Source organism: Mobula birostris, chromosome 2 (genome assembly GCF_030028105.1).
Source record: "Mobula birostris isolate sMobBir1 chromosome 2, sMobBir1.hap1, whole genome shotgun sequence".
Lineage (NCBI taxonomy): Eukaryota > Metazoa > Chordata > Chondrichthyes > Myliobatiformes > Myliobatidae > Mobula > Mobula birostris.
Genome location: NC_092371.1, coordinates 212,756,732 through 212,775,238, shown reverse-complemented (window position 1 = coordinate 212,775,238; position 18,507 = coordinate 212,756,732). Strand labels below are relative to the sequence as shown.

General features: G+C 39.9%; 1 protein-coding gene across 2 annotated transcripts in view; it reads left to right on the top strand.

Annotated features, from left to right (window-relative positions):
- The window catches only part of cad (carbamoyl-phosphate synthetase 2, aspartate transcarbamylase, and dihydroorotase), a 93,936-nt gene that overhangs the window by 50,981 nt on the left and 24,448 nt on the right, over positions 1-18,507 (top strand). For both annotated transcript variants that reach the window (XM_072251418.1, XM_072251417.1), the window contains exons 26-33: positions 70-315; positions 425-506; positions 701-867; positions 1,255-1,419; positions 2,106-2,237; positions 4,017-4,218; positions 9,137-9,327; positions 10,657-10,797. In XM_072251418.1, the coding sequence (XP_072107519.1) occupies positions 70-315; positions 425-506; positions 701-867; positions 1,255-1,419; positions 2,106-2,237; positions 4,017-4,218; positions 9,137-9,327; positions 10,657-10,797 (1,326 nt within the window). The remainder of the gene's footprint in view (positions 1-69; positions 316-424; positions 507-700; positions 868-1,254; positions 1,420-2,105; positions 2,238-4,016; positions 4,219-9,136; positions 9,328-10,656; positions 10,798-18,507) is intronic.

The window sequence follows — 18,507 nt, the reverse complement described above, 5'->3', positions numbered from 1 at the left end:
TTAAAATTCTCCTTTATTAATTTATCAGTGCTTGAAGATTTTATGGGAGTAATTGACGTTTTTTTGCAGATTAAGGCTGTGGATTGGCCATTTGAAGATTGTGATAATGGTTGTCCTTTGAAAGAGAGGCAAAGAAGTATCGTGGACTACTTGGAAGAAAATCACTTTGACTTGGTTATAAATCTCTCTATGAGGAACTCTGGAGGAAGACGTCTTTCTTCATTTGTTACGAAGGGCTACCGTACCAGGCGATTAGCCATAGATTGTTCTGTTCCATTAATTACTGACATCAAGTGCACTAAACTGTTTGTTGAGGCAAGTTCTTAGATAGAGTTTGAGTTGTGGAAGTGCAATTCTTTTCGTATTCTTTCAGCTTTATTCAAGGGGAAACACAAGGTTTTTAAAATGTATCTTTTTGCTCTAGGCTTTGCGACTGGTCGGTATTACTCCTCCAGTGAAGACTCATGTAGACTCCATGACATCTCTCAAGTTAATTCGCTTACCAGGTAATGGCAATCACTACTCTGCTTTTTAAATGTTTTAGTTGGGATTAGAGCTTTTGGGCAAAGTGTATAAAGAGTTGCTAATTTTGGCTACTAATACATATTTGAGAATAGATTTTGGAAAAGTGTAAAAACGAGCATACAGCAAGAGTTTAAAAGTAAGTTTTATCTGTTGCTGGTGTGCTTTGCACTTTAAGGTCTGATCGATGTCCATGTACACCTCCGGGAGCCTGGTGGGACATACAAAGAGGATTTTGCTTCCGGCACTGCTGCAGCTTTGGCAGGAGGTATTACTATGGTGTGTGCTATGCCCAACACAAACCCTCCAGTCACAGATCAGAACTCATTTGCACTTGTACAGAAGGTAAAATTATTACCTTGATTTTTTAAAAAAATGTTTTTTAGTGTAGGTTATGTACTTTTTTGTATGCAGTCACATTTAAGGAGAAATATTGTGGATATTAAAAATGGCCATGGTTTCTGATTATGGTGTTTTAATGGTACATTGTCAAATTATTGGCCAAATGTTTTCTTCCGCATACCTTGAGCAAATTGTGCAATTGCTTAATGGTATTAGTTCCACATGATACAAGAAGAATTATTAAATCTTCCGTCCTTTTTTGGCAAAAATGATGTATGTAGTCTAGTGAGGTGTGGACTACTTAAAAAAAAAAAATTAGATTTCTCTTTTGCTAATGTAATGTTGTAGATCGTGGATAACTTGTTTTAAATGACAAAATTTTCCTTCCAGTTAGCAACTGCTGGTGCTCGGTGTGACTTTGCCTTGTTTCTGGGAGCATCTTTGGACAATGCTGATGTTTTACCATTGATAAGCAATTCATCTGCTGGGTTAAAGATGTACTTAAATGACACTTTTTCAACACTCAAAATGGATAATGTATCCTTATGGATGGAGGTATAGTAAATATTTTTTTTCCAGTATTACAAGAAATGGATTCTGTTGTTCCCTTTCTTTTATGACTTAAATAGAACTCAGTGTAAAGAAGAAGTCCCATTTTCAAATTAAGCATGGAATTTTGGAAGATGCACTGACTTGATATGTAAACCTTCCTGTTTGGCTCAGGAACATTATTATTATTTAATAATGTTCTACACTAATTGGAGAAAGGTGCTTTGTTGTTTAAATAGTGTAGTGCAGTAATTTTATTCTCTATTTAGGAGCTAATTATTCACTATTATTCCTGGAATTTTGAAGTTGTTCAATGCCATGTCATAATCTTTGTGGCATTCAAATTTTTTGTCATATCATGGAATTTCCAATTGTCTTCAGATTCTCTACCTTGCCCGAGCACTCATCGTGCTTTTTTTTAAAAGATGCTTGTAATTGGTCTTGTCTATCAAATTTTCTTGCTTTTCTACTTTGCAAATAGAGTCATGTGAGATGAATGTTTCAAACAGCTCTAAATAAGCCCAACAATTCGCTTTTATTCTATTTAGATAAGGGGTTTGGGGTATAATTAAAGCACATTTTAAATGAAATCGCTGAGTTTGCTCATGTTTATAAGAATAGCAAGTATCCCTACTAACATATTTTTGTTGCCTAATTATGAATTTTAAATACAATTACTTTGTCATTTTCAGCATTTTGAGAAGTGGCCTAAACATCTGCCTATAGTTGTACATGCGGAAAGACAGACTGTAGCAGCTATTTTAATGGTTGCTCAGCTATATCAGCGACCTGTTCACATTTGCCATGTAGCTCGGAAGGAGGAGGTAAGCAAACTTGTCTAACTGTACTTGTGTCAAATAAGCCATATGTTTTCAAATCCTATATTTTTAACAGTTTTGATAAAAAAAGTTTTAAACTTCATAGTTTGAAGTAAAATTTAGCTTATTATTTATATCAAAGCCACATCTCGCTATTTGCAAAATAAGCATAGCGAAGAATCTTTGTTCAAAGTTTTATAGAACAGAATAGCACAGAAAAGGCCCACAATGCTGTACCTACTCAAAGGTCAATCTAACTCTTCCCTCTCGCATGTCCCTCCATTTTTTCCTTTCATCCATGTGCCTATCCAAGGGCCCCTTTTGAATTGAATTGACTTTATTACTTACATCCTTCATATACATGAGGAGTAAAAATCTTACGTCTCCGTTCAAATGTGCAATTATAGTAATTTATAACAAATATTGTGTACAACAGGATAGTCAATATAACATAGAAATACAGTTGCATAAGCATGAATTAAGCAGTCTGATGGCCTGGTGGAAGAAGCTCTCCTGGAGCCTGTTGGTTCTGGCTTTTATGCTGCGGTACCGTTTCCTGCATGGTCGCAGCTCAAAGAGTTTGTGGTTGGGGTGACTCGGGTTTCTTGTCTCTTTCTACACACCTGTCTTTGTAAATGTCCTGAATAGTGGGAAGTTCACATCTGCAGATGCGCTGGGCTGTCTGCACCACTCTCTGCGAAGTTCTGTGATTGAGGGGGGTACAGTTCTCATATCAGGCAGTGATGCAGCCAGTCAGGATGCTCTCAATCATGCCCCTATCAAAAGTTCTTAGAATTTGGGGGGCCATACCAAACTTCTTCAACCGTCTGAGGTGAAAGAGGTGCTGTTGTGCCTTTTTCATCACACAGCCAGTATGTACAGACCACATGAGATCCTTGTTGATGTGTATGCCTCTTAACCCCAGATCCATTGATGTCAATAGGGGTTAGCCTGTCTCTATTCCTCCTGTAGTCCACAACCAGCTCCTTTGTTTTTTTGCAACATTGGGGGAAAAGTTGTTTTCTTGACACCACTGTGTCAGGGTGATGACTTCCTCTCTGTAGGCTGCCTCATTATTATCTGAGATGAGGCCAGTCAGTGTAGTGTTGTCAGCAAATTTCAGGAAATAAAAGAGAAATGAAAATTGGTCATTTGTGTAAGCTGCAAATGCTTGAATTTTGTGTGTTTTTTTTCGACAGTAGCGCAAGTGGGTGCTACTCCCATGCTTTTAAAGTGATGTAGAAGATTGGCTTTCAATGGGACCTTAAAATTTTGACATTCTGCTGGTTTGGCATTAGTATTTACTTTTGCTTTTCTGTTAAAGGACTAAAATGTCCTCACTAAAAATAGTTACTTAATTGCAGCAAAAGCTTAATGATTTCATACAGCTAAATTAACTACGTTGTGTATGAGAAATAGTGCATCAAAATCAAAATCAAATTCTTGCTATGGTGTATTTGAGACTTAAGTGTGATACAGAATTCTGTAACATCGTTATTGGATTGTTGGGAGAAAGAAGAATACTATTGTTTTTTACAATTGGGAGCATATGTACAGCAGTCAACCATTCAGCCCTCAACCCATTCATGTAGCTATTCTGCTGGATATCTATTGGAAAGATGAATCCTGAATATTTCTATTCAGTTGATTTGATATTATAAATGTTTTTTTCCCCTTGAATTTCCGGTCAAATAGACTTGTGTCATCTCCAAATCTAAAAATGATTGAGGCAGTGAGAATACGTTTAATGGATATAGTTATGTGCCATTTTGTTACCTCTACCAGATCCAGATTATACGAGCTGCAAAGCAGAAAGGTGTACAGGTAACCTGTGAAGTGGCTCCTCACCATCTTTTCTTAAGTGAAGAAGACCTTGAAAGTATTGGCCATGGCAAGGGCCAGGTTAGACCAATGCTTGGCACTAAAGAGGATGTCAAGGCTCTCTGGGAAAATATGGATGTAATTGACTGTTTCGCGACTGATCATGGTATGTAATTAAATCAGCAAGCTCTGCTTTTATTTTTATAATTTGGGTCATGGGGTGAAGCAGTAAGGGATTCTTTTAGAAAAATCTTCAATATTTTATCTGCCTTAGTGATGTGATACATCTTTGTAATCTGCAACCAACAGTTTTATTTGCTGTAATTCCAGTCTCAAGATCCCTGTGGGTGTAGCTGTGCAGAATGGGTTCAAGCTACAGCAAGTAACCACACATCTGGCAGGCAGTATGTAGTAAATGAGATGAGAAGTGTTTTTGCTGCCATATCTTTTTTTTTTGCATGAAGCTGCTTTTCCCCAGAGCATAATAAAATTGCATTAGTAATTTTGTTTTCCTGTTGAAGAACTAACAATTACTTAATTGGAGCAAAAGCTTAAATTTGACTTCATATTGGCCAACATATACCGCTCTTTGACGTATAGTTTAATTGATGGTGGCGCTGTGATCATTTGTATTTGTTAACTGCATTTGCAGTAAACGCGTTTGAATAGAGGGTTGTCATAGTTGCTGCCTTTTATAAACAGCGTTTTGATGAACATCCTGTGGCAGTAAGGCCATAAGGCATAGCAGCAGAATTAGGCCCATTGAGTCTGCTCTGCCACTCCATCATGGCTGATCCACTCTCCCTCTCAACACCATTCCCTTGCATTACCCCCATGACCTTTGACACTGACCAATCAAGAATCTATCAACCTTTATAAAGATAAGAAATTCTTCAGATTCTGGAAATCCAAAGCAACACGTGCAAACTGCTTGAAGAATACAGCAGGTCAGGCAACATCAATGGAAATGAATTAGTAGTCAACATTTCAGGACAGGACCCTTCTTCGGGGCTGAACCTCTGCTTTAAATGTACTTGATAACTAGGCTTCCACAGCCGTGTGAAGAAATTAATTCCACAGGTTTGTTACCCTCTGGCTAAAGAAATTACTCCTCATCTCTGTTCCAAGTGGGTGTCCCTCTAATCTGAGGCTGTGCCCTTTGGGCCTAGACTCACTCATTATTGGAAACAACCTCTCCACGTCAGCTGTATCTAGGCCTTTCAATATTTGATAGGTTTCAATGAGATTCTGGGAGTCTTGCACAAGGACTCCTATGTCCCTCTGAACCTATGATATTTGAACCTTCTCCTCATTTAGATAATAGTCCACACTATTGTTCCTTTTTACCAAAATGTATTATCATACATTTCCCAACATTATTCCATCTGCCACTTCTTTGCCTATTTTTTCCAAGTCGCATTGCTTCCTCAGCACAAACTACCCCTTTACCTATCTTTGTATCATCTGCAAACTTTGCCACAAAGCCATCAATTCCATTATCCAAATCATTGAAAAACAATGTGAAAAGTAGCAGTTCTAATACTGGCCCCAGAGGAACACCACTAGTCACTGGCAGTCAACCAGAAAAAGCCCCTTTTATTCCCACTAGCTGCCTCCTGTTTGTCAGCCATTCTGCTATCTATGCCAGTATCTTTCCTGTCACGTCATAGAATTTTATCTTGTTAAGCAGCCTCGTGTGGCATCTTATCAAGTGCCTTCTGAAAATCCAAGTAAATGACATCCACTGCCTCTTCTTTGTCCACCTTGCTAGTTACTTCCTTGAAGAACTCTTAACAGATTTGTCAGGCAAGATTTCCCTTTACGGAAACCATGCTGACTTTGGCTTATTTTATCATTATCATCTTTAACAATGGACTGCAACACTTTCCCAACCACTGTGGTTAGGCTAACTGGCCTATAATTTCCTTTCTATTACCTTCCTTCCTTCCTAAAGAGTGGAGTGACATTTACAATTTTGCAGTCCTCCAGAACCATGCCAGAATCAAGTGATTCTTCAAAGATTATAACCAATCCATCTGCTATCTCTTCAGCAAACTCTTTCAGAACTCTGGGACGTAGTCCATCTGGTCCAGGTGACTATGTCCACCTCAAGAACTTTGAATTTGCCCAGCACTTTTTCCTTTGTAATAGTAATGGCTCTTACTCCTGCTCCCTGGCACTCATGGACCTCTGGCACACTGCTAGTGTCTTCCACAGTGAAGATGGATACATAGTACCCATTAAGTTCATCTGCCATTTCTTTATCCCCCATTACTACCTCACCAGCATCATTTTCCAGTGGTCCAATATCAACTCTCATCTCCTTTTTATTCTTTATATAACTGAGGAAAAACTTGGTATCCTGCTTTATATTATAGGCTAGCTTGCCCTCATATTTAATCGTTATCCCTTCTTTGGCTCTTTTAGCTGCCTTTTGTTGGATTTTAAAAGCTTCCCAATCATCTATCTTCTCACTCACTTTTGCTACCTTGTATGTCCTTGGCTTTTATGCAGTCCTTAACTTCCTTTGTTAGCCATGTCTAGCCCTGCCATTTGAAAACTTCTTTTTCTGTGGGACATATCTGTCCAGTGCTTTGTGAACCATTCCCAGAACTTCAGCCATCTCTGCTCTTCCGTCATCCCTGGCAGTATCCTTCTCCAATCCACCCGGACAAGCTTCTCTCTCAGGCTTCTTTAATTTCCCTTTATTTCACTGCGATACTTGATACATGTGACTTGTGCTTCTCCCTCTCAAATTGCAGTGGGAATTCAATCGTATTATGATCACTGCCTCCTAACTGTTCCTTTTCGTTAAGCTCCCTAATAAGATCTGGGTTATTACACAATGCCGTTACGTCTTTTCATAGATAAGGGGCCCAAAACTGCTCATAATAGTCCCAAGTGAGGCTTCACCCTGCATTGTAAAAACTTAACATAACAACCCTGCCCCTGTATTGTAGTCCTCTTAAAATGAATGTCAACAATACATTTGCTTTCCTTACACCAATTCAACCTGCAAGTTAACCTTTAGGAAATCTGCACAACGACTCCCAAGTCCCTTTGCATCCCTGACTTTTGAATTTTTTCCCCATTTAGAAAATAGTCTGTGCCTTTATTCCTTCTACCAAAGTAGATGACATACACTTCCCTGCACCATATTCCATTTGCTGCTACTTCGCCCATTCTCCCGGTTTGCGTCTTTCTGCACACTCCCTGCTTCCTCAACACTACCCGCCCCACCACCTATCTCCATATCGTCCATAAACTTGGCCACAAAGCCATTAATTCTGCCATTCGAATCATTGATATATAACGTGATAAGAAGCAGTCCCAATACCGAACCCTTTGGAACACCATTAGTCACCAGCAGCCATTTAGAAAAAGCCCCCTTTATTCCCACTCTTTGCCTCCTGCTGGTCAGCCAGTCTTCTATCCATGCTAGTATCATTCCTGTATACCATGGGCTCTCGTGAAGCAGCCTGGCGTGCGACACCTTGTCAAAGCCCTCTGAAAATCCAAGCATCCATAGTCTCCTTTGTCTATAATGCCAATCATTTCCTTAGAGAATTCCAACAGATTTATCAGGCAAGATGTACCCTGAAGGAAACCATCCTTTGGCCTTTTTGATCATGTGTTTCCAAGTCCCAAATCCTCATCCTTAATAATTGACTCCAACATCTTTCCAACCACTAAAGTCAGGTTAACAGGCTTATAATTTCCTTTCTTCTGCCCTCCCTCCCTTCTTGGGGTGACATTGGTTATTTTCCAGTTCTCCAGAACCGTTCCAGATCTAGTGATTCCTGAAAGATCATTGCTAATGTCTGCACAGTCTCTTTAGCCACCTCTTTCAGAACCCTGTGGTGTAGTCCATCTGGTCCAGATGACTTACCTGCCTTCAAACCTTTCAACTTTCCAAGCACTTCCTCCCAGTTTCTAGCGTAATGCTACCGTCTTACACATTGAAGACCGATGCAAAATCCTTATTGAGTTTGTATGCCATTTACTACCTCTCCAGCATCATTTCCAGCTTATCCACTCTTGCCTCTCTTTTACCCTTTATAACTTTTGGGATCCTCTTATTGACTAGCTTATCTTCCCAGTTTCACCTTTTCTCACCTTTTAGTTGCCTTCTGTTGGTTTTTAAAAGCTTCCCAATTCTCTACCTCCCCACTAATTTTTGCTAGAAAAGATATCCTATCTTTTCCTTTTATGATGCCTCTTGTCAGCCATGGTTACCTTATCCTCCCTTTAGAGTACTTTGTCTTTGGGATGCGCCTTCCAGCTTGCTTCCAGAAACACCAGCTATTGCTGTTCTACTGTCATCCCTCCTAGCATCCTCTTCCAATCAACTTTGGCCAACTCTTTTCTCATGCCTCTAATTCCCTTTACTCCACTGTAATACTGTACATCTGACTTCACCTTCTCCCCCTCATATTCTATCATATTCTGATCACTGTCTCCTTAGGGTTCTTTTACCTTAAGCTCTCTAATCAAATCTGGTTCATTACACCACATTCAATCCAGAATTGCCTTTTCCCTAGTGAGCGCAACTACAAGCTGCTCTGAAAAGCTTTCTCATAGGCATTCTACAAATTCCCTCTCTTGGGATCTAGTACCAACTTGATTTTCGTAATCTGTCTGGATATTGAAATCCCCCATGACTATCATTACATTGCCCTTTTGACATTCCTTTTCTATCTCTCTCATAATTCATATCTCACATCCTAGCTTCTGTACAGAGGTCTGAATAGCACTCCTATTATGGTCGTCTTACCCTTGCAGTTTCTTAACTCTGCCCACAAGGGCTCTACATCGTCTGATCCTCTGTCACCTTGTTCTCGGGATTTGATTTCATTTTTGTTTAACCAAAAAAGGCACCCCACCCTCTATGCCTTTTTGCCTGTCCTTTTGATACAACATGCATCTTGGGTTGTTAAGCTCCCAACTATGATCTTCTTTCACCCAAGACTCAATGAAGTAGTACATGCTAACCTAATTTGTAGTAACGTGCTACAAATTCATCTGGGCAGAGTAATTGTGTTCTTGGAAAGTGTTCATTAATCATTTTATCTTCTTTTCTTCAGCTCCACACTCTGTTGAAGAGAAGAATAGCGACACGCCACCACCAGGTTATCCTGGTTTAGAGACCATGTTGCCACTACTCCTCACAGCCATCAGTGAGGGAAGACTCACCATTGATGATCTAATTAAAAGGCTGTATGAAAATCCCCGGAAAATCTTCTCATTGCCAGTTCAGGAAAACACTTACGTTGAGGTAGGGGAGTCTTGAGAAGTTTGTTTATTGCAAAATAAACAACACTGTCAAATGCTGGAGGAACTCAGGGTGAAATATTGACTCTTAACTCCTCTTCATAGATACTGCCTGACTTGCCGAGTTCCTCCAGCATTTTTTGACCATAACTTGTGTTTATGATTTGCAAAATTTATTTTTTATTTTTGGTGTATGTGACATGTTCATTCGAGCCATTCAATCTTTTGTCCTCCTTCTTTATGAATATTGGCAAGTTCGTAATATTAGAAAGTGTCCTATTTATCTGATCTTTAAGCCCTAATAGGAGTAAAATATCTAATTGGTTGACTATATCAGGAAAGTTTGTGTCTTGTTAGATTAATTAATTGATACAATTCCCCTGATATACAGGCATTCAGACACTCTTCTGCTCACACCATCCCCATGTACTGGTTAGTAATGGTACAATTGGTTAATTGGCTTAATGTCAATACCATGGCAAAAGTAGAAGACGTAAAAAGAACCGTATGCATAGAAACAGTTGATGCAGAGAGCACAAACAGTTGACAGTTTCAGAAGATGGGCTGGAGAATTTAAAACAGAGCAGCGTAGATATCACAGAGCAGAGTCGAGATTGACACAGTGTGATCAGTGAGTTTCCCTGTCCCTCATTGCTCCATCTCGCCTTCATCTTCCTCTTGTCACTGTTGGGGGAGGGGAATAAACAATGTGTAGTCAGACTATCCTGCTGAAGAGAGAAGGCTATTAATGTATGCAGCTCACTCTCATTTAAACCAGGGGTTGTGATGGGTAAGTGGGAAATCCCATTGAAAGTCTGGCTCCAGGTACAGAAGAAAACTTTTCAGGCACAGTACTAAGCCCATATTTTCATAGGACACGTGAAGGCCTCTTCTTAACCTTTTTGCTTTTCAGAGCATACCCATCTGTTCCCTTTACTTAATTCCCTTTAACCTATTTTCTCTTGTATGTCTCAATTCCCCTGACCCACACAATCACAGGGAGTACATACAAAATCCCTATTGGTAGTCAGGATTGAAACTGGGATTGTGGCGACAACGCTACCAGCTACCAGACTGGTCAGGGTGGCACTCTCTTGCTAACAGAATGATGATTATTCCATCTGCTGTGGATTACCCTCAAAATGCTTTGAGGCAGCAACATTGTCAGGAACAGTGACCACATGCAGGTGGAGTGTGTGTCTAGGACCCTGGAAAATGGAAGTTAATGCTTCTGCAAGAGAATGTGGATTAATATTACAAATTAATGGGACTAAACATGTTGGTATTCTAATGTCATTGAAACAAAATTGAGTCAGTGTTTTGGTACTTTTAGGTTGATCTGGAGCAAGAATGGATTATTCCAGCACACATGCAGTTCACAAAGTCTAAATGGACACCATTTGAAGGAAAGAAAGTGAAGGGAAGAGTCAGGAGAGTTGTATTGAGAGGTGAAGTGGCCTACATTGATGGACAGGTAACGTCTGGACCCTGCAGTGTTTTCAATTTTATTGAGGTCTTACCTAAATTGCAAGGTTGTTGAAATAGCAAATTTGGTGTCGCTGGTTATCAGCTGGCCCACTCCCAGGGATCTCCATTTGCCTATTCATTCTCCAAATCTCAAATTTGGCTCTTACCGCAGAATTTGCAAACCAAGCAATTCACATCCCTGAACTGAAACAGTGAATTTCACTATAACGAGAGCAATTTTCTGGAATGATTTTTAAAAATGTAGTCTTTGGAATTTGTGTTGTTCCCATTGGCCCTGAAATGTTTTCACTTGCTGATGTTTAATTGAAGTAAATTTTATTGTTAAAAAAACTTGCAATTTTGCTTGCAACTCAATACAATAAAAACAATCTTGCAGTTTAGGGAAGGCCTTTTTTTTTAAACCAGTATTTGTCTTTGTGGTCAGCTGTATTTTGACATGCAGAATGCTACCAGTGACAATGTTGCTTGACTGAGTTTGGTCTGTCATTGCTGTTTAGTACAGGAGATTGAAAGTTCATGTAAATTGGCGATGTGTCTCATTGTTCATTTCCTGGATTTTGTTTTTGGTTACTGTTACAGGATCAATGTACTGAACTTTCTCGTACTGTTTGTATGGATGAATTCCATGCTATTTCTGGTGTAAGCATTTGTTTTTGTAAATATGATTTCGTGTCTTCTTCCATGCTGCTTTGAATTGAGTGTGGAGATGTTTCCAACCTTTGACACGCAAAACTATAGTTAAGTCTTTCTTTGTCGGTGCTGGAGCACTATTTTATCTCTGGTGGTGATCTTCGTGCATCACTGTTACACCATTAACCTTCAGCATTTTTCAGTCTGTATCAAAAGTAAATAGCAAGTTAACAATGGTATTCATTTAAATTATAACTGATAAGAAACGTACTCAACAGCTGCTTGGCTTCTTCATGAACTTAAACTATTTAGATCCAGTTTTGCAGAAAACAATGGGGAAATGCCATTTTTGTACTCACCCAGCTGCACATTCCATTGATTGGCCTACTTCAGATATGAGCTCACCGAATGTCTTCTGCTTGGAACGTGTAAATCCATGGAATCCACCTATCTTGACAGTCATGTTTTGTGGTTCAATTATATATATTTTTAGAAATATCATTTTGCCCAGTGCACTACATGCTCCTGTCATCAATCTGTACTCTTTTTGCTCAGTGGGACTCCAGTGATATGATTGATGTTGGGATGTAACACTGGTCACTGTGCAATATCTCATCATAAGCATCTGGTTTTAGTGCTGGTTCAGTGAGCCGTTGCTGGCAGATGGATTGCTATGAGAAGAATGTAACCTGATTCAATGTCTTTGAGGAACCAGATGTCTGATTACACAGAAACGGGTCCTTCAGTCCATGCATACACATCATAATAATCCCACTTACATGTGTTCTAGACTGCAACTTCCCTTTACTGGGGGAGAGGGGAATACTTATTGCCCTTTGAACTTTTTACTTCATGTAAACTTATGCCTTCTTGATTTTAGTATCTCTTTTTTTTTGTAAAAGTTTCATTTTCTCAATCCACTCTATGTCCCTTATAATTTAGTATATCTCATTGGGGGTGGGGATGGTGAGGGGTGGTTCCATGGTTTCCTTTCCTCAGGAATACCCAGTCTATCCAATTTCTCCTCATTATCAAAGTATTCCTTTCCAGGCATCATCTTTGTGAATGTCCTCTGCACGCTATCCAGTATAATCATGCCCTGGGGACCTGAATTACACCCAAAACATCAATCTGTGACATAATCAAAATTTTATAAAGTTGTCCCATGACCTCTGTGCTCTTGTATTCTGTGCCAGCATGCTGTACATTTTCACTACCTTACCTACAAGTCTGATCACCTTTGAGTATCTGTGGACCTAAGGTCCCTCAGTTCCTCAGTACTCTCTTGGACCCTAGTATTCCTGGTGTATGCCCTACCCCGAAAAGACCTCCGAAAATTTGGGACTAAATTCCACATATCTTCTCCACCCAGAAATTCTCCAGAACCAAACTTTTCTTAAACCATAAGTGCCTATATTTGCATTCCTCTATCAGAAATGCCTTCATTAGACTTGTTTTCAGTAGGATTTTTATGAAGAATTGCTTAATTTTAATGAGAGGCTCAGATTAATAAATTTAGGATTTTAAAAAAAAAAGTAAACTCTTTACTAATATATGTTGGTCATAAAAGCTTCTTTATAAAGATTCAAAACAGGATGTCCAAGAAATTATTGTACTTCTAGTATCAACAATTCCTTTTGGCCAGCTCTCTTCGTTGAATAGAAACATAGAAAATAGGTGCAAGAGTAGGCCTTTCTGCCCTTCAAGCCTGCACCGCCATTCGTTATGATCATGGCTGATCATCCAACTCAGAACCCTATACCTGCCTTCTCTCCATACCCCCTGATCCCTTTAGCCACAAGGGCCTTATCTAACTCCCTCTTAAATATAGCCAATGAACTGGTCTCAACTGTTTCCTGTGGCAGAGAATTCCACAGATTCACCACTCTCTGTGTGAAGAAGTTTTTCCTAATCTCGGTCTTAAAAGGCTTCCCCTTTATCCTCAAACTGTGACCCCTCGTTCTGGACTTCCCCAACATCGGGAACAATCTTCCTGCATCTAGCCTGTCCAATCCCTTTAGAATTCCAAAGATTCATCACTAACTGGTAGAAAAAAAATTATTTTTATCTGTCGTGAATGGCTGATTCCTTGAAACTGAGTATCATTTTCTAGTAGGAGGAAGCATCTCTCCACCTTGTCAAAGTCTCCAACCATTTTGTATGTTTAAATGAGATCAGATTTCTAAACTCAAAATTATTGGCTCAATCTGCTGAATTTCTTGTCTTTAAGTCAAACATATCTTTCACAAATCTGAATCTTGACTGTATTCAATTTTGTTTGTGGGCCCTTTCTTTACACAATACTCTACATGTTGTCCCACTTAATTGGAGAATGTTATCTCTACTTGTACTCAAATCCTATTTCAAAAGTACCTGTGTACCACTAGCCTTTCTAAGTGGCTGCTGAACCAGTACAAACCTTCAGTGATTTGTGTTCCTCCAAAAAACAAACCTTTCAAGCTCTGACGAAGGGTCTCGGCCTGAAACGTCGACTGCACCTCTTCCTACAGATGCTGCTTGGCCTGCTGCGTTCACCAGCAACTTTGATTTGTGTTCCTTTCAAGCTCTCTCCTTTAACTTGTCCATTGTCGTTATTTTTTTTGGCCAAAGTAGGATATTTTCCTGTATTGGCATTCCATCTTCCAAATCCTTTCCCATACATTTACCCTTTATAAGTCTCCACAAAGCCTGTCTGCACCTTGAACCCATATTGTTACCCGGATTTGTACCATAGGCAAACTGGTATATTGCTCTTGATGTCTTCAAGTCTTCACTGTAGATATCCCTGCAGTACTTTTGAAGATGACCTTGGTGGTGGGGAGGCTAATGCTCATGATGGAGTCTACAAGTACTTTTTTTTTTCAGTCCTGTGCATTGGAGCCTTCATACTAGATGGTGATGCAGCCAGTCAATACACTGTCCACAGTAGATTTGTAGAAATCTACTAGAGTCTTTGATGTACCAAATCTCCTCAAACTCCTAATGAAGCTGGCATGTCTTCTTGGTGGTTACATCCGTACGTCAGGCCCAGGACAGATCCTCTGAGATGTTGTGGCCCTGAAACGTTAAACTGGCTCACTCCTTCCACTCGTGGCTGCTCAACAAAGACTGGGGGGGTGTCTTTTCTCCTGAATTCCCCTTCCTGAAGTCCACAATCAGTTCCTTGTTCTTACTGGCGTTGAGTGCAAGATTGTTTTTGCAACACCACTCAACCACCTGATTGATCTCATTCCTGTCCACCACCTCGTCACCATCTGAGATTCCGCCACAACAGTTGTGTCACCAGCAAATTTATAGATAACATTTGAGTTTGGCCTGACCATACAGTCCTGATTGTAGAGAGGGTAGGGCAGTGGGCTAAGTGCACCTTTTGTTGATTGCCAGCGAGGAGGAGATGTTATTTCCAATCCACACTGACAGTGGTCTTCTGTTCAGGAAGTCAAGGATCCAGTTGCAGAGGGAGGAACAGAGGCCCAGGTTTTGAAGCTTAATTTGTACTGAAGGGATATTGGTGTTGAACACTAAGCTTTTGTCAACAATTAAGATATAAGATAATCTTACATCTTAAATCATATACACATTATTATGTAATCATTAATGCAAATATATAATCAGCTAATCATGTGACAGCAACTCGATGCACAAAGGTCAGGACATGGTCAAGAAGTTCAGTTGTTCCAACTAAACATCAGAGTGGGCAAGAAATGTGATGTGAGTGACTTTGACTGTGGAATAATCATTGGTGCCAGACAGAATAATTGTTGGTGCCAGTATCTCAAAACTGCTGATCTGGGATCTGGAACTTACAGAGAATGGTGTGAAAACAAAAACACATCCAGTGAGCAACGGTTCTGTGAGAGATCAGAGGTCAATGGCCAATCTGCTTTAAACTGACTAAAATGTGACAGTATCTCAGATAAGCACACGTTACAACAATGGTGTGTAGAAGAGCATCTCTAAATGCACAACAGGTTGTCTCCTTGAAGTGGATGGACTACAGCAGGGCAAGACGAAGAATGGACACTCGCTGGACACTTCATTCGGTATAGGTGGCACTGAAATATATCATAGGTCTGATTTAAGACCTGATTCAGATTGAGGAAAATCACATTTTATGCAAATTTCATCCATTTATCACTGCTCCCATACCTACCAATACCCCCTTTTTTAAAAAAATTACACAGAACTTGAACTAAACTACAGTACTGTGCAAAAGTCTGGCGCTCCAGATTTTTAAATAAATTTTTGCTTTAGATTTTTTTTCTCTTCTGCATTAGTGTGTCAGTAGAAAAGAGCACATATTAGATTTCAAAACATTCATTTTTGAAAAAACTAAATTTTAAAAATTAAATTATTTTTTGTATTTCATTAAAGAAAGTAATATATTAATTAATAGACTACTTTTCAAATAAAAAGTTGTTTACTTTGTAGGTATTTAGCCCACTGCATGATTAAACAAAGGTAACAAGCAGGATGCTAATAACCAATGACATAATGAGTTGAATGAACTAAACTGATTGACTGAAACAGAAACGGATGTAGAAGGAATCAAACTGGGTGAAAGCCAGCCAAACTAAAAGGTGAGGGTGTGGCAGATGTGACAGTTTAACCTTCAAATCATCAATTCTTACACCATGGCAAGAGTGAACATAGCAACAAGACACAAGGTGGCCATCCAACGTCACCAAGGTCTCTCCCAAGCAGAAATTTTCAAGATGTGCTGTCCAAGCTCTTCTGAAGAAGCTGAAAGAAATGGGCATGGCTGGGGACTAGAAATGCTGAGGTTGGACGTGGAAAATACATCAAACTGACGTACCTTCAAAATCGGAAGAAGTCCAGCATTGCTATTGGCGCTGAACACACAGAAACCACTGGAACCTCTCTACAATCTGAAGACGTCTTGTCAGAAGTGGTCTTCGTGCAAGAGTTGTTACCAAAAAGACATTCCTCTGAATGAAAACAAAGCCAAGCGACTCAACTATGCACAAAAACACAAGGACTGGAGTGCTGAACAATGGCAGCAAATGCTCTGGACTGATGAGTCAAAACTTAATTTTTGGCTCAAACAGGAGGCAGTTTGTCAGAACAGCTGGGTGAGTGTCTGCAGCCAACAGTGAAGCACAGAGGAGATTCCTTGCAGGTTTGTGGCTGCATTTTTGCAAATGGGATGGTTAGAATTAATGGAAAGAATCCTCAAAGCTGAGAAGTACAAGCAGATTCTCATCTCATCGTGCAATACCATCAGGAGGCATCTGATCGGTCCCAACTTCATTCTGCAGCTAAACAGTGATGCCGAGCACATTGCCAAGGTCATAAGGAACTATCTTCAGTGGAAAAAAAGAACAAGGAGTTCTCCAACAGATGGTATGGCCACCACAGAGCCTGATCTCAACATCATCCCGGCTGTCTGGGATTACTTGGAGAGACAGAGGAAAGTGAGACAGCCAGAATCTGCAGAACTGTGGCAAATTCTCCAAGATGTTTGGAATTTCTTATAAAACTGCACAATAGTGCACCTAAGAGAATTGATGCAGATTTAAAGGCAAATGATCGTTGCACCAAATATTGATTTGATTTTTCTTCTCTCTCTGTTTATGGCTCTTTTTAGTAACTTTGATACCTAGAAACTTTTCATTCTTTTTGAAAGCATTTTTGCTTTACAGAATGTTTTACATGTGTCTAAGTCTTTTGAACAATACTGTAGGTTGTTCCATCATTAGCATCTCAGCAAAATGATTTTTAAAAACACATTTGTATACCACAAAATAATCCTTCATTCTTTTGTGCTCCATCTGGGACCTTCCCTCTGTGTTACAACCATCAGGGAGCAGGTACAAAAGCCCCAAAACCTTTTCCCCTCTGCCAAAGAATGTCTGAAAGGTCCATGAACACTACCTCATTGTTCATTATTTCCAAAACTTATTTTTGTAGCTTGTAATTATTCTGTCTGTCACTACATTACCACCACAGAAACAAATTTCACGACAATTAAATTTGATTCTGCTTATGAGTTGAGCTGAGGCCTCCGTCGGTCAGAGATGACCACAGATATTGCATCCTAGCTGCCTAGATATGCAAGTCTGGGCAGTATGATACGGAGACCAAGCTGTTGCCCATGTAGCAAGCTCCCCCTCTCCACGGATCGGCTGAACTCAAAGGAACAGCAGAGACCGATACAGTTTGGTAGCAGACAATCGCAGGAGTTGCCAGTCAGCATTGAACTCAATGTAGGACTGCCTTAGGGATTCCAACCCCGGATTTTCCCCTCGGGGCCTACTCCTGAAGCCTCCTCCATGAGTCGGTATAGCTGCAAGGCAGCAGAGGTTTGAGATCAGAGTTTTCCTTCTAGGTGAGCTGTCAACCATGGCTGACTAGCCCCATCAACCCAAAGCAACTGGTTTTTAGGTACCAGTAACCCACCTTTGCCTTTCTGTCAGTAGAAACTGTTCCACCGGGCTTAGTAGCTAAGCCACATGTGAAGGCCAGGAGCTGGACAGTTGTCAGAGGCCATTTGAGGCGCATGCCATTGGGAGCATTTAATAGGTAGTGGGAGCTTACCCCCATTACCAGCCCTGGCTATAACAACCTTAAGAATTCTGCTGATTTAATGTACCTCTTATTTCCTGGATATACACTACCCTCATTTGACGAAAACTCCGTGTGGCCCAGTGTACAATGTTCCCCTCCACTGATACTACTAGATTTTCCTGAACCAAAATCTTTTCTGTCCACTGCTTTAATCCATATTTGAATTACCAGCACTATTCACTTTCTTTTCCATTGCTATTTTACTTAAAGTTGAGTATCAGGAAATATTTATTTCCTAGCTTTGGTCATCTTGCAACCATACTTCTGTTGTTGCTCTTAGTCTGTACTTTCTCTGTGCCATTTATGAGCTGATTGTGTTGCAGTTGCTCTCTTCCCTTCTCTGAAGTTGTGGTAGACACTGATTTGGATGTTCTCTTCTGATTGACTCTGGATGGCATCAGCAACACATTTATTTTCTCAAATAAAAAGATACTTTGCAGCTTTTCCTCCATTTGCACTGTATATTTTTAAAAAATTA